Source organism: Triturus cristatus, chromosome 11, assembly GCF_964204655.1.
Source record: "Triturus cristatus chromosome 11, aTriCri1.1, whole genome shotgun sequence".
Taxonomy (NCBI): Eukaryota; Metazoa; Chordata; class Amphibia; order Caudata; family Salamandridae; genus Triturus; species Triturus cristatus.
Genome location: NC_140594.1, coordinates 280076755 through 280103447, shown reverse-complemented (window position 1 = coordinate 280103447; position 26693 = coordinate 280076755). Strand labels below are relative to the sequence as shown.

Here is a 26693-nt window from a genome sequence, read left to right as displayed (position 1 = left end):
GAAGTCAAGACAGACAACAAACGGGAGGGAGAGTGGGAAGTCAAGACAGACAACAAACGGGAGGGAGAGGGGATTCAGCGGGCGGGTCAAGACGGGAGGCCAGCAAAGGGCGGGCGAGCGGGTCAAGACGGGAGGCCAGCAAAGGGCGGGCGGGTCGGTCAAGACGGGAGGCCAACAGAGGGCAGGCGGGTCGGTCAAGACGGGAGGCCAACAGAGGGCGGGCGGGTCGGCCAAGACGGGCGGCCAACAGAGGGCGGGCAGGTCGGCCAAGACGGGCGGCCAACAGAGGGCGGGTGAGTCGGCCAACAGAGGGCGGGTGAGTCGGCCAACAGAGGGCGGGTGAGTCGGCCAACAGAGGGCGGGTGAGTCGGCCAACAGAGGGCGGGTGAGTCGGCCAACAGAGGGCGGGTGAGTCGGCCAACAGAGGGCGGGTGAGTCGGCCAACAGAGGGCGGGTGAGTCGGCCAACAGAGGGCGGGTGAGTCGGCCAACAGAGGGCGGGTGAGTCGGCCAACAGAGGGCGGGTGAGTCGGCCAACAGAGGGCGGGTGAGCCGGCCAACAGAGGGCGGGTGAGCCGGCCAACAGAGGGCGGGTGAGCCGGCCAACAGAGGGCGGGTGAGCCGGCCAACAGAGGGCGGGTGAGCCGGCCAACAGAGGGCGGGTGAGCCGGCCAACAGAGGGCGGGTGAGCCGGCCAACAGAGGGCGGGTGAGCCGGCCAACAGAGGGCGGGTGAGCCGGCCAACAGAGGGCGGGTGAGCCGGCCAACAGAGGGCGGGTGAGCCGGCCAACAGAGGGCGGGTGAGCCGGCCAACAGAGGGCGGGTGAGCCGGCCAACAGAGGGCGGGTGAGCCGGCCAACAGAGGGCGGGCGAGAGGGTCATCGGACAGCAAACAGAGGGCGGGTGGGTCGGCCAGCAGAGGGTGGCCGGGAGGGTCAAGACGGGACGCCTGCAGAGGGCGGGGGGGTCAAGACGGGAGGCCAGCAGAGGGCGGGCGGGAGGGTCAAGACGGGAGGCCAGCAGAGGGCGGGCGGGAGGGTCAAGACGGGAGGCCAGCAGAGGGCGGGTGGGAGGGTCAAGACGGGAGGCCAGAAGAGGGCGGGCGGGTGGTCCAAGACAGGAGGCCAGCAGAGGGCAGGCGGGAGGGTCAAGACAGGAGGCCAGCAGAGGGCTGGCGGGAGGGTCAAGATGGGACGCCAGGTGAGAGAGGGCGGGGGGGGGGTCAAGACGGGAGGGCGGGTGAGTCGGCCAACAGAGGGCAGGTGAGCCGGCCAACAGAGGGCGGGTGAGCCGGCCAACAGAGGGCGGGTGAGCCGGCCAACAGAGGGCGGGCGAGAGGGTCATCAGACAGTAAACAGAGGGCGGGTGGGTGGGCCAGCAGAGGGTGGCCGGGAGGGTCAAGACGGGAGGCCAGCAGAGGGCGGGCGGGAGGGTCAAGACGGGAGGCCAGCAGAGTGCGGGCGGGAGGGTCAAGACGGGAGGCCAGCAGAGGGCGGGCGGGAGGGTCAAGACGGGAGGCCAGCAGAGGGCAGGAGGGTCAAGACGGGAGGCCAGCAGAGGGCAGGCGGGAGGGTCAAGACAGGAGGCCAGCAGAGGGCTGGCGGGAGGGTCAAGACAGGAGGCCAGCAGAGGGCGGGCGGGGGGTCAAGACGGAAGGCCAGCAGAGGACGGGCAGAAGGGTCAAGACGGTAGGCCAGCAGAGGACGGGCGGGAGGGTCAAGACGGGAGGCCAGCAGAGGACGGGCGGGGGGGTCAAGACGGGAGGCCAGGTGAGAGAGGGCGAGGGGGTCAAGATGTGAGGCCAGGTGAGAGAGGGCGGGTGGGTCAAGACGGGAGGCCAACAGAGGACGGGCGGGAGTGTCATCGGACAGCAAACAGAGGGCGGGCGGGAGTGTCATCGGACAGCAAACAGAGGGCGGGCGGGAGGGTCATCGGACAGCAAACAGAGGGCGGGCGGGAGGGTCATCGGACAGCAAGCAGAGGTCGGTGGGAGGGTCAATGGACAAAAAAAATAAGTGTCCTCACACCCGAAATTAGCCTTCCACGGGACAGCCACATGGTCTCCAATCTTAAACCCATGGAAGTATTCGTAAAAACACACCTCAGTCCTTGGTGTGCTGCCTCTCAGTGAGGCCCATAAAACATTATGTGAGTCGCAGTAAATGCTAGGGCCGTTTATATGTTTTTGAATACACCATATTGTGTTACAGCCCCTTTGAAGCGCTGGTGGTGTAGATAGTTTAAGTTATAAACTTAGCTGCTAACTCCTGGAAAGGTAGTTTTTGTAAAACGGAGTACATGTACAGAAAATGAGAATCAGACTAAAGCAATTACGTTATTTATGCACTGTGACCTATGAAAGCGAAATAATTAAGACCACTTTCAGGTGGCTTTTGTGCAGTTTTGTGATATCAATTCACTCTTCCGTTAGGGAAGAAAAGAGGGCTGTATCAACCAGTGTTGGCTGTGCTGTGGGACAGAAGATGCATTTATAAAGAACACAATTCAGAAAGAAAGTTGAGACTCTTGTCTAGGCCCGCTCTCTCCAAGCTTTCCTCGCCTGACAGTGCCAACAGTGAATCCTCACGCCTCTGCACAGACCTATTATTGGTTTCCTGGGGCACTGGAATCTGAAGGTCTTTGATTCCAGACGCTTGTCTCTAAACCACAGGAAGGCTTACTGTCTGCCATGGTGGTCTAAAAAATGAGCAACGAGTGACGCATCTCATCAAAATCCTTTTGGGTAGACAGCGACTCTGTGAATCCGGTACAAGCCAATGAAAGACTCCCAGCGCCCTGGTCCTTAAAGGCAAAGAGGAGAGGATAGACGTGTCAGACGCAGGTGTCCTAGGACAGCCTTCTAGTGAAGCTCGGTGTATTAACAAAGATTACAGCAACTTTTTCACATTCATGTTAAAATGGAAATATTTCCATTCATCATTCTCCTGCTGTACCTCCGGATGAGTTGCATCCGCTCCACCCTTCATTCTGACTGTATGCATCAACACTTGTGTGTAACAATAACCTATTATGTTAGAAACACCTTGTTCTCAGCATCTTTTTGTACTCCATGCTTACACGTCAGATCTGTAACTGAGACACTGTGATCATGTTCACTCAGAATACGTGGACAGTAGCCATTGAAGAAGTGGATCTACTGGAACAATGGAAGTACATGCGTAGAATGGCCTGGTACCAGATCATGAGATCACCACTACAGCAGACACAAACAATCCACAATACTACAGCAATATACTCCAGGACATGATTGATCACGTAGCCTGCACGCATGCTCATTTCTCTCAGGCTACAGTTGTATGCTGTTCTACAGGTTGTCGTCTGCCTGGAACCTATTGTTTTCTCTCTAGGGGATTCTCCCATATCCTCACCTTGATTATTGTAAACCGCTCCAATACCCCATGGGTCATGTTCACGCTTTTTAAAACTTTATAAATAGTTAATATATGTGGTAGGTGGTAATCTCCCTATATTCTACTATGTTTTATTTGCTTATTATAGACGAGTTCCGACATCAGATCGCCTCTATAATAACAAAACAAGCATTGGCAGTGCTAATAGGTCTGGCTTTAAAAGAATATTGTATGGTAATGTGAAGCAATACAAGTAAATAGCATGGGAATAAATATGTATTTGAGTGGGAGCAAGAAAATAAACTAATAATTGGTGTAGATTAAAAGGTCAGGTGAAAGTTGCACTGTCAAGCAAGACCTAAATATCCATGTAGGTTAAGGAGTGCCCTCTGTGCTACTGTTCGAGAAGAACAACATAAATGATCTAGTTATCTAAGACACCTTAATAGCATTACAATGTCATTTGCGTTGCCCTGAAGGTCCAACTCCGGCACCTGGATGAATAAACAAAATGATCACAGCTGTGTGGATGGCAAACCCTTTCGTGGAAGCACACAACTTCTGCCCTACCAAAATATATACTCCTGGATCCCGACATGTGGGCGGGGCCAAAGCCCCTCTCTGGCAATGTTCACGTAACAGCCTTGCAATAGCTGCGCTGTCAAGCCAGACCATAAAGAGGCACCTTGTCGCCTGTAATACATTATTTAAAGCGACTTATGTTGTTACAGTGCTTAAGGGGCACAACTGTCTTCACCCAGCTTTAAGGAAACTGGCGTCTGGGAGCCCAAGCACCTTTTTGTGTCTAGCAGCATTCTGTAAAATAAATGGTCCCTTTACGAAGACGGTGTTTGGGACCGCATTCCAATTCTCTCATTCCAGTATGCAGACTCCCGTAGGCAGTTTGCAGAAGCGAGCTGCGCCCGTCCGTCCAAGCCACAAAAATCATTTCTTTCACAGGCAAAGTTTAGACAGAGGCACTGATTTCTTTGCTCCTCTACCTTTCACCAGTGGAACAAAGTGTTTTTTTCTGGATCAACTTACACTACTTATTCCTACAGGCTGCCTCAATACAGTTGCCAAGATGTCCCGTGTCAATCAATCAATAAAGGGCTTGAAAAAGCGCAGCTACTCACTTGTGAGGGTCTCGAGGTGCTGGGGGAGGGGACTGCTGGTCGGACTAGGTGGAGGATCACTAACAGCCAGGTCTTGAGGACCTTCCTGAATTGGGTCATCGACGCTGGATTGCATGAGGTGCAGGGGCACGGTGTTCCAGCTCTTGGCGTCATGTGTGGAATCTTCATCAAATGCTGTAATATAGCATGCATCAGGATGCAGCCTGGGACATGTATGTTTGTATTTAACATTAAAGATACCAGGATGCGAAGTGCTCCTGGCTAGAAAGGCAGGATGGGCAGAGGATGTCAGACGTGGCATGGTGCCACATGGCAGCAAAGAAGGGTGTAAGAGACCCACATATTATATGGTATGAAACACCCCTTATGGTATGCTAGAAGTATACTGAAGGTCACTGAGGAGACTTACAATATCCTTATAAAATGTACAGAAAAGTTTATGTTATCCCATTTATCACAAACATTTGTGCAACCCATATGGAGAATTTTCAGATTCAGTATACCAGTTAAAAAGTACTGTAGGGAGTAACCACGGCTCTGAACACAGCACTGAGCCTGCAGACCCCTTCACCCCATGCAGGTCTGCCTCAAACAGAGAACAATCTGCTTCTATACAGTAGATGTAAAGCTTACTGTTTCCAGGTGGGTACTCTCTTATAACTCTAACATGGCAATGTTTTCACAGCTGAAGCTTTAACCTGGTCAAGGGCGAATCAGTGGCCTACAATAGAAAAGAATCATTGGCAACGCCAATGGGTCTCTCCTTTGTGATTGAATGGCTTTGACATTCTTTAGCCCGTCTGCACAGCATTCTTGAAGCTGCGTAAAATGGCCAAATTCAAATAAAAACACTTACGCAGGGTCATTTAGCATACATACGCCTACAAAAGGCCACTGCTGCTTTTTTTGGATTCTACTTACTGATGCGAATCGGTAACAAAAGAAATGTAAAGAGAGCGAAAGTAACAGGGTGAGAAGCAATAGGGGTGTTTGTGTTGAAAAGTCTTGGGAGCTCAAAGGCAGCCCCTGTCGCATCTCTTCCACCCTGTTCCCATAGTGGGCGATAGCACCAGAAGATGCCATAACTTACTACAACTACTGGGATGTTTATCAAGACTGTTTGTTGACTCGTTCTACAAACATCTAACAACGCCCCCAAACTCCGTTTGGATCAACTGACTGGTGGAAGAGTGAACTTGGACTCGAAGAACCTATTAGCTCCTGACAAAAGATAATATTTTGGATCCTTTCATTTTCTTTCCTGCTGTGCTTTCGATATTCGAATCACTGGGGTCATCCTGATTTTTCCTTCATGCAGACCATCATTTAATGCATGCTTTACAACTCGTGCTTTACATTCCCGGGAAGAGCTTGCATATGATAACAGAGGTATGGCGATATACTAATGTAAAAAAAACAGACAACAGCAGGCAAAGCAAAAGGAACGGCAAAACGTGGGCCTCGTTGACTTAATTGTTGCTCTTAACACCATCAGTTATATTACATATTCATTCTTGAACTCACTGCATAGAATCATCCCACTTTGCACTTGCAGGGCCAGCTAGCACTGCACAAATCTTGACACCCAACCCCATCCCCTTCAATTATTTGAGGAAGAGATATCACCCCAAGCCAGAAGGCAGGGAAGAAATAAGCGCATCCATTAAAACAGCTACTCAATTGAAATAGCCAACATTTGAGTACCCACATTTTGATCAGGGTATTTAACATCTAAAGCAGTGAGATATGGATCAAAATCCAGATTCCCGGCATACCCAGGATTTTATATAAATCAGAGCAAAGGAGCAAACATAGCAAATAGACACAAGGTTCAAGAGCATACCCAAGAAAAGGGTGAACAAACAATGGCATGGAGGAACACACTTGTCCCACACTGTGCAGGCCAACAAGTCTTCACACTTTCAAAACCTCCCTATTTGGTAAGGCCCTCCACAGATACTGTACTCAGAGCCCACATCACTCCGTCACAAAGTTAAGACAATGTCATCACTAAACAAAATAACAAACTATGTTAAAAATGAAGAACAAGACAGTGCCTTTATCCAGATCGATCGAACAATTTTTTAAGATGTGTCATAACTCATCGAAAGCTGTAGCAGTACCTATGCCAGCCAAAATCCCCACTCCCACTTTTTGTAAAGCAATGGAAATTTCTTGCATGCTCAACCGAACGTCATCACAATTCTGCAAATATATACACAATTGTAGAGATATATAGGGTGCCAGAAGATCACAAATTACCCATTTTCCCCATCAAGCAGTCCCCACTTTTCTCCTCCCGAGGAAAACGCTTCCCTTTTTTGCCAAGCTTTTCCCCCCTGAAACCAAAAGACAATACGAGTCTGATAAACGCCCATGATTTTATCAAACTGGATAAGGAAGCTCTAGGGATAATGGGCATTTGCCTTTACCTACGCGGCACACTTCTTAAGCCAACCAGCTATTTCAACAAATTGGAGCGACAAGGAATGCCAACAAATGGTAAGCAATGGCCAGGCTCAATGCCCCACCATGCTCTTGATAATCCACAAAATGCATCATAACAGAAAGAGCATGCGTGATCTAGTTTGCTCGACTTAAACATGCATGCACATTAAACAGTAGGGATGGTAGTGTTGATATGCTCCCTTCCAAAAGGTTACCCTTGGCATGTACGGATTTGGCTTATGGCACCCCAGGGTGCACATGCTGGTAAAGATGAAATCAGAACACACACGCGCACCACCGGCACCATAACTGAGGCTCGACAACTTGGGCATCAAGTGTTTGAGGTTTTTAAAAGTAATGTTCTTATAAAAAGGAGAAAAGACAAGGAAGCGCTTAAACACATCCGCAAATAAACAGAGCAAACATTGTCTGTAAAAATGAGTCAAAGAAGATGCCTTGAGCAGGAAACTCTGGGCTTGATGAAAAATTGATGAGGCAACTCGGCCATAATAAATGAAGTAGTGCAGATATACCCTCTGCCAAGAGCTCAATATTCTATTCAAAAAAGGAAAGGACTCCCGGAGAGGACCAAACTGCAGTGGGTTCTGCAGGATTCTTCCGTGGGTGTGTGGGGTTGAGATGTGCTGGATACAGGCTTCAACAGTCACTCTACTGTTCTATGCAGAACAAGCATCAAAACAGTAAAGCAAATGAAAAAGTTGCCAATAGCCCAAAACTAGGCCATCGTGCGGACTGAACTCAGCAAAATGGCTAACAGAATTAGCCGTCACACTTGCCATCACAAGTGACCAGAAGGTGGAAAAGCGTGCTGTTCAACCTTCTACGCTTCCAACATGGGTATATCGAGTCCATTTACTTTGTGTATTGAATTGTAGATGTTATATAAAGCGCTCCTCCAATTTGCATCAGGTTCAGGGATACCCTATCTAAGTGCATGGTTGCAAAAAGGAGTAAATGGTTGCAGTATGGCCCTCAGGAAGGTGCATAATGTTTGAAGACTTGCTGGAACATCAAGCACATATTTTACAATGCTTAGAAACAGCACAGCGTGATGAAAGGAGCTACACAAAAAAGTTGTTATTAAGGTTTAAGTGTCTCTGCCTGGAATTACATAAATGGGAAGAAGAGTTAAGACAAAAGCAAGCACAGGCAAAGCCAAAGGTCTGACATTGGCTTCCTACTTTTGGCTATGTCAATATTTATGCTCAATCAATCAAATACTTTATTCGGTTAAATAAAAATCACAAAAATATATCACATGCATAAAAACAAAAGATAAAAAGTACATTTCCTGCTAAATACATATCGCCAATATGCAAGTACTATAAATAGAGTTCAATTTAAAAAAGCCTTTGCATAATTTCAGCGGCTGAAACTTTTTTCCTACTTCTGAGGGCACCCACCAAAAAGCTTAGCACGTTAAAGTAAATTCTGGGGGACCGTAACATTTGAAGGTGGAGGAGAACTGGTTTTACCTGCCAAAACCGCTTTCCCCTGACCAACAGTAAAATATAACATTGTCTTAGGGTCTGATAACTATCACACAAAAAAGACATAAAGTGCACTATGTCTTGGACCGAGAAGTTTTCACATAAGCATGGCACTTGCTCTTCCAAATCATACCGCCCCTGGGGTTCTGCTAAAATCCGGTGCAAAACAGGTTAAAAGAAAGTGCTGATGGGTGAAATAACCGTGATTAAGTAGGGTTTCGTGAGAACATCGGTTTTCAGGAGTATATGGGCCCTAACTGTAGGATTTAAAACTTCTTTTTTCTCTCTATCTGCTTAAACTTGCTTTTTACTCCAGGACGATCTTTTTTTGCTAATCCTCTCTGGTGCCTCATTTGCTCTGGACACCCCAGTTTTCCAGCCAGACCTTAATATAGTGCAGCCACAAGATGGAATTGCCTTTATCCAGGGAAATACAATCTTTCATAAGAGCCTGGTTCAGCCCTAGCCCGGTACTTGACCAAATTGGGAACCAATGAGTTAGGGGTGAAGGAGCCAGTCTGGTCAGTAATATACTCTAACCCCATTTCTTCATGCGCTATAAAGGTGGCGACTGATTGTGGGATTAACAATAATCTTCTAATAAAATCATTTTCAGCTCTCACCACAGTCATTAGATCCTTATGCATAACTTCCATAACTAGCAATGGACAAACATTTACTGTGGTAAACTTTAACTATGGGTCAAGCTCCCAACCTTTTCGCATATTCAAATACTGAAGCTACTGTTCCCATATCCAGGTTTCTCTTAGCCTTTCTTTGTAGGACCCCTCTCATCAAATAAATGACCCATAAACTCTGGTCACTTCTAGATTGCCTCCCATAATTTTCCTCTGGCCTTTCTTCTTATGGCCAATAACCATCATATGGGATTTGGAGTGGTTTACACACATGTATACTCATATGTATATTTGTAAACTCAATGAAGGAATTAAGTAAACACTGGAGGGTTACTGCTGTTCTAGCTAACAAAAACAGTATCATTAGTATGTGTAAGCACTGGAATGAACTGGGTGCCTACCCGGGAAATATACTTTGTGGCGAGCACAGAAAAGGGCCCAGGTTGCTAAAAACAGTGAGAATAATAATGGGGCCAAAATACATCCATGCCTCACACCTTTTATATATATTTTTTTGGGCTGTGAAGGACCGGTTATGATTATACCCAACTGCAGCTGTAAGGTCCTGATGCAGATCATGTAAAAAGTTTATAAGGGTATGGTCCAGCCCTAGGTTAATTAGAAATGACCATAGCTTCTTTCTGTTGACCCGGTCGAAGGCCAACGCCAGGTCCATAAACGCCAGATTCTTCTGCCCTCTTTTAACCACTGTATATTTACAGATTAACAGGTGTAAATTAAGGCACTGATCAAGGGTGCCTTTACCCTGCCTAAGCACGTATTGCAAACAGGAGATCACATTTTTTTTCCTCCAGCCAGTTTGATAATCTAGACAAGATCACCCTGCCCAGGACCTTAACTGATGAATCAATGAGGGAAATCGGCCAATAACACCTGGGGTCCGACCTACCACACTTTTTAAACACTGGGATAATGACAGATGGTCTCCAAGAAAAGAGAGGGTCCTTTCGCCATGCCACATTAAAGACATGTAAATATTTTTGCCCAACCCAGTGGCTCATGTTTAAAAATGTCAGCAGGTCTCCGTCCGGCCCTGGGGCTTTGTTCTCAGTCATAGCTTGTACGGCGTTCCCTACCTCCTCCACTGTAAAACAAGGATTAGAATCCTCCCTCTGTGGACCCAGTGGTAGGGTGAGGGAAGCCTCTATTGATCTTACACAGATCTCAGAGAAGTGTTTTACCCAACCGTCCGCAGGGATTGTGCAATCCACTACACGGTTTACTACTCCTGAAAAAAAGGGGCAGTTAATGATTTCCCAACATGGTGCACTGTTCTGAGGGTATCTGGGTTCAAAAGATCCTCCAAGGCTTTCTCCTTGATCACCCTCTTGTGGTGTGCTATAGTATTGAGCAATTCGGGTCAAACCATCTCTCCCCATATTAGCCATCTGTCTGTTAGTGGTCCTAAAATTAATCTCGAGCTGTTCATTGATACTTTTGTATGCATTTAAGTAAAGCTCGTCGTTGCCATGGTCGCTCAGACAACACTGAAATTTAACGTAGCGAGTGGAATGAAGGGTGTTAAAAAAAGGAGAAATGCAGAACCTTGTTCTATCTTGACCTCCACCCATGATCCTTTGGTACAAACCACTGCTGCTTGGTCCAACATTTTTAAACGGAGTAAGTGGTCTCCAAAAATAGGATCGGGGTTGTGGTCACTAAACTCAGACCACTGTACATTAACACTACGTATGAACTGGGCGAAATAGGCGGACAGAAACATATAATCAATAACCATATTGTTCTACCTCCCTTTAAATGTGGGAATAATGGGCCCTTCTAGACCCTCCTTTGTGGAAACCATGTCAAAATCAGCTAAAACCTCATCAAGAGTACTTCCTTTGGTCGAGTGTTCGAAGTGATCACTGCGAATGGGGTCTAAATCTGGGTGCTTTATGCTATTTGTGAATGCTTTTTGTAAACTTGTATAATGGGACTACACTTTGTGCATAACTGCACATAGTGCAAAAGCAGATATCTGTCACTCACAGAGAGCTAAGCCAAAGGCTGAAGTTGGCTGACCCCTTGTGTTAAGATTTATGCTGTGCAGGGAAGATCATAAATCTAAACGACAGTTACAGACTAATTGATACCGAGATCTGTTTAAAAGTCCCTTTTAGTAAGTGTGTTATACCTAAAATGTGTATTGAAAACAAAAGGTCTTAGCGAACACTTGACCTTAAAAACGATATAGATATAGGGCTGGCAGGGAGCAAGAGGACTAGGGAATGTAGTGCGCAGATGGAAGTGGAAGCACTGGTACACACTGAAGGCTTTGTCCAGAAGAGGTTCAGAAAAGAGGTTTGAAGATTACCCATAAGGAAGAAGCAGGGAATTTCACAGTTAGCGATCAAAGTGAAAGAAAATGCAAAGGCGAGTATAGCAGTAGAACAAGAGAACTGAAGAAGTGGGTTGTTGAGCAGCAGGCACAGAACAGGAGGCCTATAAAATACAGATGGTCCTCAAGTACAGTCAACTTACAGAAACACCAGAGCCTCAGGACTACTGAAAAGGGTGAATGTTGCACATTAATAACACAGCATCAAATCAAACCATATCACACCAAGAAGAGACCTCTCCACACCATAAAAATGCATTTAACATACCATCACTTATATGTCTGAAAAACATTATGAAACAAACTAATTCACACAGCACCAAGCCTAGTTGACCCGTCAATCAATTAACAACACCACTGACTACACCACCTTATTACTCCGGAAGAAAACCAAGACCCATCCACAAGGAGCAGAATGGTAGAAAAAGTCCTCACTTGAGACAGTCAAAACGATCTCCTTAGTTGCGAACCTCTAGTAGCGAAGCCCTATCACAGACCCAAGTCTGCCTATATAAAAGCTTCAACAAGACATGTAACTGGATGATGCTGCAATGTACAAAACCTCTAACATAACATCATAAATTAGAATGGACATGTAAATTCGGCAAGCAGGGCAAAGGATTATATCAGGGAATGGAGAACATATTAGGTTACTTCATGAGAGAAGAGACAGTGGAATTACTAGAGCAATGGTAAAATGAGGAGAGGGACTGCACTGAACCAGGGAACAACTTTATAACCCTAAAAGGCATAAGGGATTACTAGTGATGAGGAGCATGCCAAGGCAGAAGAAACAGATGAAGGGCGCGTGATCACCTGCTGAGCTCTATTATGTCAAGGACACAGTACAGAACTTTAGATCTGAGAGATTACATGCCCTTGAGCCATTTTAACAACAGAATCTCTACAGTAAAGGGTAGAGTGAACTAAGAGACAATGGGCCATGACCTAAATTACACATGAAAATAGATTAAACGAAAAACAGCATAAAGGCAAAAGGGGGCATAAAAAAATATTGAAAATAATTGAGGACTTCGGAACCATAGTTATTTTAATCAAGAATCCACATTGAAAGATGTAAAGCCAGGCCTGGACAATTCCAGTCTACAGAAAGCAAGCTTTCTTAGATGAAGATGTAAGATGTTCCACTTGAAAAGGTACAACACCTGTTAAACACGTATTTGTGTCTCAGAATTCAGAATATTAGAACCCATGATATATATTTAAAGTGGATCAATTGTGCCTACATGATTGTTTTTATGCTGGCGTTTTTAATCCCGATTTGTTTTTATTGGAGTGACTTATTGCAATATATGTATTAATGGCAGCCAGGGCTTTTAGGTGATGCAATGAATTCTGGCTTTATAAAATTGTTTTTTTAAGTCGCCCATATTTATTGATGATTTGTATTTTACTGTGTAGTGTATTTTGATATATGTACTATACTGTTATGGTTTTTATTAACCGAATAAAGTGGTATGACTGACAGTAAGCTTTCAGCAGAGGTTTTTGAGCAGACCCATGATGTACAAACCTGCACTTCCACCGTACCCATTCACAAATCTCCCATGTATTTAAACCGAAACCCCAACTGGATGTGAACTTAAAAACTGCTTTGTAAAAGGTCAGTGGGAGGTCAGAAGTAAAGGGGGGTGGGGGTACTCCTCCTCCATCAGTTTATTTCTCTTTATCCCACCAATTTTGTAATCATAGCAGTTTACCTTCACCAAGCAGTAATTTCGTCGAACAACTGAACACTTGCGCCTGCTCCGGGACTCCAGACTTGGTGACCAGTGGTGTTCCTTGTGGGGGTGCAGCTGACTGGGGCATCCTTGCGTCTCCCTCGCTGGCGGACCACTTCACCTGTAGCCGCGAGAGGGGACTACGTTTCCCAGCAGCCCCAGCTCCTTGTCTGACGTCATTTCTGCCGCCAGCGCGCCCGGAGGCGCTAGAAAAACGACAGCTTCCTCGGCGGAGCGGGGGGGAACAACTGAACACTTGCGCCTGCTCCGGGACTCCAGACTTGGTGACCAGCGGTGTTCCTTGAGGGTGTGCAGCTGACTGGGGCATCCTTGCGTCTCCCTCGCTGGCGGACCACTTCACCTGTAGCCGCGAGAGGGGACTACGTTTCCCAGCAGCCCCAGCTCCTTGTCCGACGTCATTTCTGCCGCCAGCGCGCCCGGAGGCGCTAGAAAAACGACAGCTTCCTCGGCGGAGCGGGGGGAACAACTGAACACTTGCGCCTGCTCCGGGACTCCAGACTTGGTGACCAGCGGTGTTCCTTGTGGGGGTGCAGCTGACTGGGGCATCCTTGCGTCTCCCTCGCTGGCGGACCACTTCACCTGTAGCCGCGAGAGGGGACTACGTTTCCCAGCAGCCCCAGCTCCTTTTCCGACGTCATTTCTGCCGCCAGCGCGCCCGGAGGCGCTAGAAAAACGACAGCTTCCTCCGCTTCGCGGGACGCGCGCGGGCGCCGCCGGGCTGAGCCCGGGCAGAGGGCGGGCCGTCTGTGGCCGTCAGGGGCTGAAGGAGGCTGAAGGAGGCTGGGCTGGGCCCCCCCTCTAAATCGCTGGTGTTGATGCTCCGAACACTAATCAGGTACTGTCATTGAGTAGCAGCGTCATCCTCCCCCTGTTGTGGTTTCGGACTGGGTTGTGCCTATTGAACATTTCCTACATTAGCTGCCCTACATATGTAAGGTGTTCCTGTGTTTGGACCCCCTTTTCTTGTTACTTGCTTGTTTCAGCCATATATATCTGTTGCTTATTGTACAGTCTACCGGGGTTTGTGTTGTCCTGCCTCACGGTCTGCCCCTGTACTACTAATGTCAACTCGTTCAGGTAAAAGTTTGAGGGGGAACGTGGGGGGCATGGCGGGAAGCATGGACCAGTTTATTACCCGTGTGGCCAATGTCATTGACAAAGAAATATCTATGGCTGAGCGGCGGCTATTCGGAAGCTCATTTGGTGACAGACGATCTTCGATTGGCCCGATAGCTCAGATACCTTCACCGGAACATGCTTTGGTCCCCCTCTCGCACCCTCTTGGCCCCTCTCCTCTGGACCATCCTCGTGTGGCGGCCTTGAGAGCCAATATAGAAGGGCTTGAAAATCTGTCGGATACGGCACTTAATGCCCAAAGCTATGTGGCCCCAGTTGTAGCAGTAAGCAAGTCAGCCACTTCTATTTCCCATTTGGCTGACCCCACCACTCTCCCAACTACACCTAACCCGGCATCTATCATGGTGCAGGCGGATATCCACCCAGCCCCCCTAAAATCTAGAAAACTTACCACCTTACAGAAAAATAGATTTTCTAAAACTTGTAAAAACAAGAGGCGGGTGGATGTTAGGAGGGGCTTTTCCAATAAGGCAACAGGTGGGGAATCTAGTCCACTCCAGGAAGATAAAGAAGAGGGCACCGTTGAGGGGAATGTATCCTTTGCCCGCAATACTCAAATTGTTGGTAGCTTAGAGCCCCCATCCTCAGATTCACCCCTGGCAAAAAAAAATGGAGGAAATAATGAAATCTCTACTTTTGCCAGTATTAGATAAAATTAGAGGGTTATCTGAGCGAATGGACAAAATGGAGCAGACAACCCTAGATAATTTCTTCTCATTGAAATCTTTCATAAAAGTGCAGCTAAAATCTAGGGATGACAGCTTGGGTGGGGGCTCTGCCAAAAAGGTGACGTCTACTGCCCGACACAACTTAGCTCCTACAGTTGATAAACCAGTAGTTTTGGAGGTGACTAATTACAATTCGTTCTCTACGGCGCTTGTCGATGGTACTTCCAGCACCATCGGTCTGTCCTTCCCTAAGCCGGCTGAGAAACTTAAATCCCCCAAAGCTATAACCAACAACTCGGGCAAAAAAACTGTTTGTCCCCCGGCATTGGCTAGTGTAGGTGAGGGTAATTCTACTAGTACTGCTATATCTCCACTAACTGATAGCTTTTTAGTGATCCCAACTTCCAAATCATCGGAAAATGCAAAAGCCCATGTGATGCATCCAGGTGAGGCCCCTTCCGGCGGGAGAAACCATATTATTAATCTTCCCCCTGAGTGTAAGCCCTATGTAGTCGTTTTGACTGGGGTTCCCGCCCTTAGTCCAGGCAAGAAAGAGTCCTATGCTGAACTGTTTAATAAGACCCTATTTTGGCTCAAAGAGAACAGACCTCTGCCCGAGTTTTGGGGGGGCAGGATATTACACGTACGTAGAGTCGGTTGGATTGGTTCTAGGGAAAAAGTTATTTCTGGCGATTGTATTATAGTGAACTTTGAAGATCCAAGGATTGCCAGTTTTATATGTAGTGATCCTATAAAGGAACATAGCCTACTAGGAAGCTTGGGTTCAATTGGCACTTGTGACCTCAGCTATTTTTATCCCCCAATTTTGCCAAGGCAGACCGGAACCCATATGAGGGAAGGTCGGGACTGTAGATATATTGGTGGCTGTATTTCTCAATTCAGCCTATTTAATAATGGTCCTGGCCATTTGCAGGGTCGTTTGCGGAAAGGTTACTGACAGGTAATTTCCCCTATACGTGAGCTATACGCTGAACCATTTGGGGAGCCTTTAATAGAAAGTCTACCCCTTGGAGAGGTGCAGGTGAACTCTTCAATCACTATTCTTTCTTCTCCCTCCCCTTCACCTAGGGGTTACCTACAGGCATTGTCCCAACTTAGTGGGGAGACGCCTGTTGAAAATTTTCGAACTTTTTCTACTGTGGTATCACCTGTCGGCCATAAGGATATTGCCATGGATTGTACTCCCTCTACAGGAGTATTGGCTTTGGGGCACGGAGAGATTCCCAGCATTCCCCTGAAGGTAGTAAGCTGGAACATTGCCGGCTTAGCCCGAAATATAAGTGTCCCAGACTGGAACACATTTATCGAATCCTTTTCGATTTGTTTGTTCCAGGAAACCTGGTGCATGGACCCACAATATAAGCTGGGATACACTACTTATTTTGCACCAGCTGTTCGACCGAACGGAGGCAAAGGGCGCCCCTCCGGAGGACTGTTAATATGGATAAGCACTTCCCTGCGGTATTCTATTAAAAGTATAGTCACCAATTCCCCAGACCTTTTGAGACTATCAGTAAGAGGCCCGTCTGGTGGAGGAGTGCTTGAAATATTTAATATCTATGTTAGAAGCACTAGAGGTGGTCTATCTATCCTTGCCCCATCTAGTATCGACGAGGAACTCAAGCGCTGTGGTCCAGATTCCCTTGCCTTATTAGCTGGGGATTTTAACTGCACATTCGAACCTTTTGCTGTGGAAGATGTGCTGGGCATTGGTGAAGATGATGCAAGGAGAGGCATTCCTCCGTTGTCAATCACTCCTATTAGAAGATGGACCCAAAACGCAATAGACCTTAATGCTCTTTGCCTGGAGTATGGTCTTAGAGCAACTAATGGCAGATCCAAATCAGACCAAATGGGGGCACATACGTTTAATAGAATAGGGCATTCCTCTAGGATTGACTACATTATGCTGAATTTTCGGCTATGGTCTTTCCTGGTGGATATGGAGGTTTGGCCTTCTATTGATAGTGACCATAATCCTCTAATCCTGTCTCTGTCCCCACTTTGGAAGGGTTGGTCTCCTCTCCAAACTCCGCATGTGTGGAAAACAACCCATGAAGTGCGCCCCTCCAATTGCGGTAGGCGCCTGAAATGGAAAAATATTATTGGTAATGAGGCCAAGATGTTGGAGGTACAATCTGTGATGCCTAATATTATACTCTGCCTAGATTCCCCCTCTTTCAGTGCGCAAGAGGTACCTGCAGTTTTTAAACAAACAACAAAGGCTATAGGTGAAATATTCATAGCCCCCATTGGTGGGAAGAGGGCCAACAAGAGTGGTGGCAGGAAGGGTCCTGCAGGCTGGTTTTCAGCTCCATGTAGTATGGCCAAACGGGAACTCCTAAAGGCAGTAAAATCTAAGATTAGAGTTCTGATTTGTGCCGCGAGGGGTAATTATAGGAGGGTATTAGCAAAGGCAAAGTTAGATTGGGAAGACCAGTTTTGGTGTGACCTGAAGGCTGCAAGCCTTAGGAAGGATGCTAAGGGTTTTTGGGACTTACTCAGAAACAGAGAGAGACCTGTGGATACATTGATCACCTGTAATGTACCCGAGAGTGCGTGGATGATTCATTTCTCCCAACTCTATTCAATGACCCAGAACCAGGGGGAAAGCTTGAGAATATGCCACCCTTACGCACATTCTCAGTTTATGGATGAGCTTATGTTCACACCCAAGGAAGTGGTGGAGGCGATTAATTCCCTTACGCCCAATAAAGCTGCTGGTCCGGATGGGATTCCAGGAGATTTGCTACGCATCAATCCTGAGGAATGGGGAAAACTCATTTCCGCCCTATTGAATTCCAGTCTCGAAGGGGCATCCCTGCCGACCTCTTGGAAGGGTGCCGAGGTCGTTCCCATTTTTAAAAAAGGCTGTCGTAACGACCCAGCTAATTATCGCCCAATAAGCCTGTCAGATACCTCACAAAAAGTGGCAGGAAAAGTGGTTTTGGCAAGGATATTGCAATGGGTAGAGGAAAAGGGCATTCTCTCAGACTTTCAGGCTGGTTTTAGAACAGGCACGGGGACAATAGAGCAATGCTTTCGCCTTTTGATGTTATACTGGAAAGTGGTTCTACTGGGCAAAGGCAGTCTGTATCTTGCTTTTATCGACCTACGACTGCCTTTGACCTAGTTCCCCGTAGCCAACTATGGAGTGTGCTCAGCGAACAGGGTATACCACCTTATTTGCTGAGCTTGTTGATAAACCTCCATTCTGATAATTTTGCCCAGATTAGGTGGGGAAATCAGGGTCAAAAAACACCTCGTATTCCAGTAAATAGAGGGGTCCGCCAGGGTTGTGTTCTTGCCCCCACTCTGTTCTCATTGTATGTCAACGGAGTGGTGGAGCATCTGCTACAACATCCTACAGATGCACCAACCCTGGCCGGTAGAAGAATACCTACCCTTCTATTTGCGGATGACACCCTTCTGATTTCTAAAACCCCGGCGGGTTTGCAGAGTCTATTAACCAACTTCAAGTCTTTTTGCGATGTGAGAGGGTTAGCTATTAATGCAGCTAAGACCAAGTACTTGGTCCTCAACCCCCCGAAAAGGCTGGCCAAACCACCATCTCTGGACTCTGTTACCCTCGAAAAAGTGTCAGAGTTCGACTATCTTGGTATCCGCCTCTGCGATTCCATGAGTTGGAAGTGTCACCATCAAAAGATGTTGTTGATCCATAAGAGGGTGGTGGGTGCCTTGCTTAAGGAACACCGTGCTTCATCCTTGAAACCCATTGCTCCTGTCCTTGATATATATAGGGCAAGGGGGGTTAGCGCAGCTCTCTATGGGGCGGAACTTTGGGGCGTCCATAAGGTTGACCATTTATCCCGCTCAGAAAATAAATTCCATAAAGATCTTATGGGGCTCCCCTATAGTACCCCAACTCTTCCACTGGTTTTGGACCTGGGCACACGGCCAATCAGCGATCAGGCTAGGCTCCGCCCTCTCCTCTTATGGGCGCGAATATGGAGAACACCTGAACTATCCAGCTATGCGGATGGCCTTAACGAGGTGCTGGGGTTATCAGGCTGGTCCAAGATCTTTTGGCTGAGGGAGGTTAAGCGTCTCCTTGTCTGCCTTGGTCTTGGCGAGGCCTGGTCGAATAGAACTGCACCCCCTAAGTCTGAGCTAAAAAAGATTTATTGGAGCTGGGTGGCGGGTATCAGAAGCAGCAATGTCAATCTGTGCAGGTCCACTTTGGATTTTCTTTTGGTTAAAGAAATTTACTTCTGTGAACCGTACCTGGATGTTATCTCTAATCGTAAAGACAGGGCCCTATATTTTCAATTTAGAATAGGTTTACTCCCTGTGGGAGAACTAACTTCCAGGTGGAAACTCCCATCTCAAACAACTTCCCTTTGTCCATTTTGTGATAAGAGGTCTGAGTCTGTTCCCCACCTTTTGTTTGAATGTCCCGCCTACGCAGCCCCCCGGAGTAGGTGGTTAAAACCGCTTTGTAGAGAACTTGGTACCAGACATTGCATAGAAGCCCTACGAATATTAAAAAATGATCCAAGGCCTCTCTTTGCTTGTGGTTTAGCCAAGTTCTTAGGATGGGCTTGGCGTATTAGGTCATCTAGGCTTTTATATGTTGTTTAATCTGTTTTTTAATCCCTGTTTTTAGCTAATTTATTGGCATCAGTAGTAGTATGAATTGTGTGTATATTTTTTCATGCACTGATTCCTTTTTATATTTTTATTGTACAATGTTGCAGCTTTGCTTTTTAAGATATATCTATATCGAAATAAAGCCTCTTTGACTGACTGACTGACTGACTTTTACTTCACAGTGGTTTGAAACGGGAGTTTTGATTCTATAAAGCAGACGGGTTACCTCACACAGAGTGAAGCAAATGTTGGCATAGAGAAGAAAGGCTACTTAACATATATTTATCACTGGAGGAGGAGCACAACTATCATACAAAACAACACAAACAAGATCCCTTCTTTTTATTCATTTAGAATGGAGACAATAAAACTTGGATTACAAAAAAAAAGAAAAAAAAAATCACACAAGACTAACGAGCTTTGATATGATTCTACAACTAACAATTGATAGAAAACGTATTTTTTTCCAGTGTAGGGAGCCACCCTCAGGCCAGGTACAGCCCAAAACTATTAAGACGACGAACAGGGTTTGCACAAACGGAGACAAGCCATTTACAAATATAAAAACAGTACTTTCATCAACACCTTCTACAATCCCATTCACCACTTAGTGTTCTCATTTACTACCTTGGGTACCATTTAATCTTACGTAACCAGAACCCCCACAGGCACTTCTACTCAAACTTATTTGCTCTACTCTTACTACTGTACCCTCAACTCTTTCCATATCCCCCCCAGCAGTTCTTGCCTCCTTCAAAAAGAGTTTCCCCAAGCACTACACGTACACTCTTTAATCTAAGCGGGACATGGCTGAGCCCTGGGAAAGCAAAAACAAAACACTATCACTTTTAATAAGTACTTCTTAGTGCAGAGGTACAATGTGACGTATTAATGACAAACCTTCCTCATGTTAAAGAAATACACTTTTTTGAATTTTGAAGAGATATTATATTTTACATGATGTTTGTAGTTTGATTTACATAGCAAACATTTTCAGGGCTTGGCTCGTGCACAGGCTCTAAGAGCCGAGCCAGACCATTGGCTCAGCTCTCCCACCTCTAGAACAAAGTGGATACTGTTGTTTACCATTACCATCCAGGACCTAACCACTATGTCATACCAACTGAATATCCAAGTTAGCCCCTGCGTTCTCTCCAAGGATAGTAATAGCAAAGTGCTTAATTTTAAATGTAACTTGTCAAGTGTTTTATAGCTTTTAGCCCAGGATTGCTATATGAACTGTTAAATTATTGCTTTTGGCCCAGGATAGCAGTGCTATATGAACTGTTAAATATACTGTTGCATACTGATTTTGGTTATTTATCAAGTAACATTATTTATGAAATTGTACTTTTGCGATGTTTAAACAATCAGGCAGTGCACTCATGAGGATTTCCTAGATGGCTTAGGACACATCTCATTTACAGCCCGCCCACCTTTTTCATCTCACTTGAAGCAATGTCCAGTCTCACAACAGTCTTTACAGTGCAGCAATCCCTATGGTCGCACTCTATACCTACCACACAGTCTCTCCATCCCTGAAATGCACTTCACTGCTGCAGTAGGCTACCATGCAGGATGCCCTCCTTCGTTCCAACGGCCGTGTTCTCTCATGCAGGAGGCAAATCTTTTCTCTCACCTCTGCGCTACTCAGCCAACTCCTGTTACTGACTTTAACCCCTTGCATGCCCGCCCCTTTCCCCGCCCAGTGCCGCGCCTTCCATTAGCGGGCGGAGTTCATGACGAGCTGGACTCGTCATGGGCACAGCGCCACCGCAGCCCATGACGAGTCCAGCTCGTCATGGGCACTGAAGGGGTTAATCATCCTCGGTAACCCCACCTGACAGCACTCGTCACATGTCCTGCTGTAGTCATCCCCCAGACTACTTGCCTATGAGTACTCCTGCAGCAATAACTTATCTCCTGCATTACACTTGTCCCACAATATTTGTTCCGGATCCTACTACAGAGCTGCTAACATATAACGGTATCCTTCCTGGTGTTCATCTTGCAAACCAGTACTCATTCTCAATGCCCAGGTCAAAGTGGGTAGGATATGCTGGGAACGACAGTCCCAATCTTTGTTATTTTACCTAAAACAGTTCCACTACTTTTTGTTTAAGGTTTGTGATTTTTTTTAAAAACATTCCTGAATGGGTTATGCCCAACTTGGGTGCCTCTGGCTAAAAGGGAATGGAGGAGACCTCCTGTACTGCGAGGCCAAGAGAGCTAGGCAGCAAAAATAATGAAACAAGACTTGGCCAGAGAGCCTGCTACCCGAAAGAAATTGGAATGTGTGAATTTGGTTAAACAGTAAATCTACAGGCTAAATGAGAGCTGGTAGATGGCTTTAATGAATGGAGGTATTTGAGGCTTCATGGGGACAAACAATTATTTTTGAGTGGTAATGTATGGATGCTACCAGCGGGTGCAGGAGAAAATTGTATAAAAGATTAGCATTAGGTACATTTATTGCATATTACTAAAAATAGATATTTTGAAAACACTAATTATCTTAAACACTAAACTACTTTTGTGGCAGCCAATCCTACACTGTGTGTAATACAATTTTGAAATAATGTGGAGCATTCAAAGTGCTTTCAGGTACAGGCTGGGACCTTGTATCACCATAAATACACATCACTATTCCCCAACAAAGATTTAATTCTGTGACTGTCTGGTTAGACACACAGTCACCTGTAGTTATTGCAAATTTCATAAAAGTAGAAGAGAGAATTTCCTACTTTAATTTACATTTAAGGTGAGTGCATAAAATAGTGTCAGAATATTTTGTTCTTTTTAGCCCCGTCTCTGATCACCCTACCGCGCTCCTTTATCCTGCCCCACTGTGCTCAGTATCACAGCTCCAATACTCTATCGACTCCAGCCAATTTCCAGGGCTCTTACTCTACCAGCTTTATTCTTTGACCAAAAAGTATCACTCTCCTCAACCAGGTTGCAGTAGCCCACAGCAACACCACTTCCCACTTTTATATCTCTTATGAAGCATCTGCCTTATTCAATCTCCCTCACATAAACCAGTATTCTCCACTTCACCTAGCAATTGCCAGTCCTCAGTAATAGTTAGTAGTCTGTCTCCACCTCTGCAGTGCTATTAATAATGAAATATTTCCACCCAAGAAGGCATGGCGTAACACATACTCTCTTAGCAGCATGCATTTTACGCCCACAATAGTCCTCCCGCTGCCTCTGTATCCACCTAACTCAGCATTCTGTCACAACCTTAAGTACTTCTCACCTAGCAGAAACTAAAGGAAATGATGGACGGAGTGTTGAACATTGCAAGCACTCACCCCCAGTCAACTGATCTTGGTTTAATCCATCACCGTTCTTTAGCCCACTCTGCCACCCCAGTTCAGACATGGCCATATGCAAATCAGTCTGACCCTGTGCCTCATGGGAACAGTCCAGCCCGAACTGCCAAGCCATGTCTTCCCTGGACCGGAAACAAGCTTCCTAGGACCGGTTTCTGGCATTTCAGCCGTCTTCAGCCAGGCTTGCTTGAATCCAGTGGCAAAGTGAGCAAGGGACTCACGTCTGAGCATACCCTGCCAAGTTATGGCGAACTAAGCCTGGCTGAAGACGGCTGAAATGCCAGAAACCGGTCCTAGGAAGCTTGTTTCCGGTCCAGGGAAGACATGGCTTGGCATGTCTTGGATGACATTGTTTAAAAGGACGTACTTTCCAGCGTTTCTCAGCCAGTGCCTCTTCGAAATCGCATGCCCTTCCCCTTGGAATTCCTCAAGGATCAGCCTTAAGTCTGAAGTTATTTAACATCTCTGTTCGTCCACTTACAGACTTAGTGGAGAGATGTGGCCTCACTATTTTCATATGCAGATGGCATGCAAATAATCTTCTCCCTGTCATCTTTGCAGGACCACAACTCAGTCTTTAAACTCCTGCCTGGGTTTGATCTCAACATGGATGAACAGCAGCTCAACAGGGATGAACAGTAACAAGCTCAAAGGCGCAAAGACTTAGGTACTGGTGCTTGGAAGGAACCCTTTGCTGTAGGGTCCACAGTACTGGCCTGAAACCTTGGGTGCGGTTCCGGATCCAGCCCCCAAGGTAAAGAACTCCAGCTTCTGGCTGGACAGGAAGCTGTCCATGAAGCCTCGGGTGGCTACGGTTGCCACAACTTGTTTTGGTGTCCTGAGATGTCTCAGGAAAATCATTTGTCAGCTCCCTTTTAAGCCTAAAGGACAATTCTCCAGGCCTTCATTCTTTTGAGACTGGACTACAGCAACAGCCTCTATCTATATGGCCTCTCAGACGTTTGCAAGTAGTCAAGAACTCAGCTGCCAAGCTTATTTACTGACTCCCAAAATATGCTTCAGCCCTTCTCCGGGAGCTTCACTGGCTCACGGTGGAGAAGCAGATTCATTTAAGGCTTTGTGCTACGTGTACATGGCTAGGCCAAGGATGAGCCTGCTATACCTTCATGAACTGGCGAGACCCTCCCAGCCTTTCCGTTCACTGCACTCAAGAGACTTGCCTCTGTGCACTGCCCCCAGAGTCAAACTAGCATGTATGAGTGGTCGGTTGTTTTCTTATCTCTGCCCCAAGCTGTGGAATGACGTTCTGGAACCCCTGAGAAGCTGCACCTCATTGACCATCTTTTGAACACAGCTGAAGACTTGGATGTTCTGATTTGGTTGTGTCCTGCAAAACCCTGACCTGTAACTAAAGTGCTGGGAAACCCTGTGTGGGTAGCTGTGCACTAGATAAGATTTTAATAATAACCAAGCATTCACTTTACCACTAGTAAAACTCACTCTCTCCCACTCGCTCTCTTCATCTGGTATTTCTCTAACCCAGTACTACTCTGTAGTTGATGATATATGTTCCAATGAGACAGTTGTTCCGTGAAATGCCAATCTTACACAAAAAGCGTGGGTCATGGGTTTTGATGTCTGTCCGCATCTTATATATCAAATGAAATCAAGCAAACATTTCCGAAAATGTCCAGAGGCTGTATCCTCTATATACACCTTGCCCCTTGGTGGGATAGAGATTTAATTTACTGGTGGGCTGAAAAATTTCATGGAACTAAACGCTGTGGCTGTATCGATTTTAGAAGAAAAATTCAATAAAGAAGGATTAAAATTTAAATCACAGGTATTACTTTCTGGGAAAGTAATGCGAAAGATTCTTTAGACTGTCTGCCGATTTGTTATCATTGCTCTTTCTGCTTTGGGAGAAGCATTGCTGGCAGCTGCTGCTGGTCAAAGTGTGCACCTACTTTTGACGTGGGACAGATTTGAATGTGCTGCATTTCGGCCTTAGCTGTATGTAAATTGGCACCGTTTTCCACCACTGTACTTTCATTTAACAATCAAATGCATTCTGGGTATCGTAGTACTGGTTCACTTGAATTGAGCAAGCCGATCATCCTTAAACACTGATTTGTGAAAGAACGCTACCGCCCTGGAACGTGATGCACCTGGTGACAACAAACATGTAACCTCGCCCACACTACTTTTCATTCCTCAGCAGACTCCTCAGCTGTTCTCTACATTTTCCTCCGCAGTACTCTAGCAAACGTGAGCCGCAATACCCCACTGCACTACTTCCCCCTCAGCTACACAAGCCTCTGCTCTGACTGCCACACTCTTGCCCAAGCAGTCAAGTCGGTAGGTTCCCACTTGCCTTTCGGGGGCTCTCACTCATCACCTCAACCCCTCTCCCCACAGTATTCTAATCTCATCTGTACTCTCGCTCCTAGGGTTTCCCTGCCCCTTCAACCTTCTCCGCACTCACCTCTGCTCAGGGTTTTCGCTGTCCACTATAAACCCGTACCGGTCGGTGCGCCGCTCGCTGCTGAAGCCATTGATTTCGGAGTCGGAGCCCAGAGAGCTGAGCTCTTCGCGGTCTGGCTCGCTTAGGGTCTCGCGAGTGCCACGCAGGCTGCTGCCGGCGGCTGTATCCAGCGAGCCCCCGTCCTCCATGGCCGTATCCGGCCTCAGCACCCGGGCCCCATCCTGATCATCGGCCTCTCCCAGCTCCTGACCCCAGTTCGGTTCTGGGCATGCCCCGCCCAGGCTCAGTGCCAGGCCACGCCCTGATGACTCGTAGCCAATTATTCCCCTCTTGGATTTGCAAGTCCCTCCTCCCGTGGTTCCATAGGAAACCTGCCTTGCACTCAGGCTACGCCCCCAGTGCTGATCACCAACCATAAAATAGCGTAGGCTGTCGCCCCTCGAACTCTGAAGCTTACATCGCTCTCATTTCTCGACACGCCCCCCTTGGCTCAAGAGCCAATCCAGTCTCCACCAGCTGTGAATACCTATGAATTCACAGCAAATCCAAGCTCACATAGTTTTCTTGACCCGCCCTGTTATTACCAATGTCCAATTGCCAATCGTGCACATTGTAGCCAACCACAAATCCGTTTACTTCAATAATCCAGAAACCAATTTTAAGTTTACTAACTCGTGCTGTCAAGCAAGGGCCAATCATAAATTGTTTAACAAACAGCAATACTTGTCTTAGTAGGCGTTGTGACATGGAACATGCATTGGTCGCCCAGTATTTTTGTTCTCCCTGCTTGCCGAGACTGCGGCAAGGCAAGAGAAACTATATATGTTTCGAGTCTCATACATTTTTCTCTGTTCGATATCGTGCCTGGCCTTCTTTTGCTGATTTCTCCTCTATGTTCTTATTTATGTATCATTGTTGTATATGCGTGGGTAATGCTCAAAGGTGTTAGAGGGCTTTACACTAGCTCTAAATCATAACATATTTAAGGTTACATAATCCAAGATGTTGGGAACATTACATAAAGCTAAACATTACGTTATCCCAGCATGATGGTATATTGCAATAGGCCAAAGACCTGAGAGCATGTTACAAGTTATAAATTGCCACATTCGTAGCAAGTAACAGGGTGTGAGCTGGTTCCAGGTACTGTCATGTGTCGTAGGAAACGTTGCCATTTTTACATGTACATGGATCTTTCCTCAAGTTGCCTTCACTTTTCACATCAACTTTTGACACACATTTGCATTCGT

The 26693-nt window shown here is 46.6% G+C and overlaps 1 protein-coding gene across 1 annotated transcript in view; it reads right to left on the bottom strand.

The window, feature by feature from the left end:
* Window positions 1-25756, bottom strand: part of TBC1D10A (TBC1 domain family member 10A) — a 380613-nt gene extending 354857 nt beyond the window's left edge. The window contains exon 1 of the mRNA XM_085635860.1: window positions 25444-25756. Coding sequence (XP_085491986.1) covers window positions 25444-25631 — 188 coding nt within the window. The 5' untranslated portion in view covers window positions 25632-25756. The remainder of the gene's footprint in view (window positions 1-25443) is intronic.
* Window positions 25757-26693: the final 937 nt, after the last annotated feature.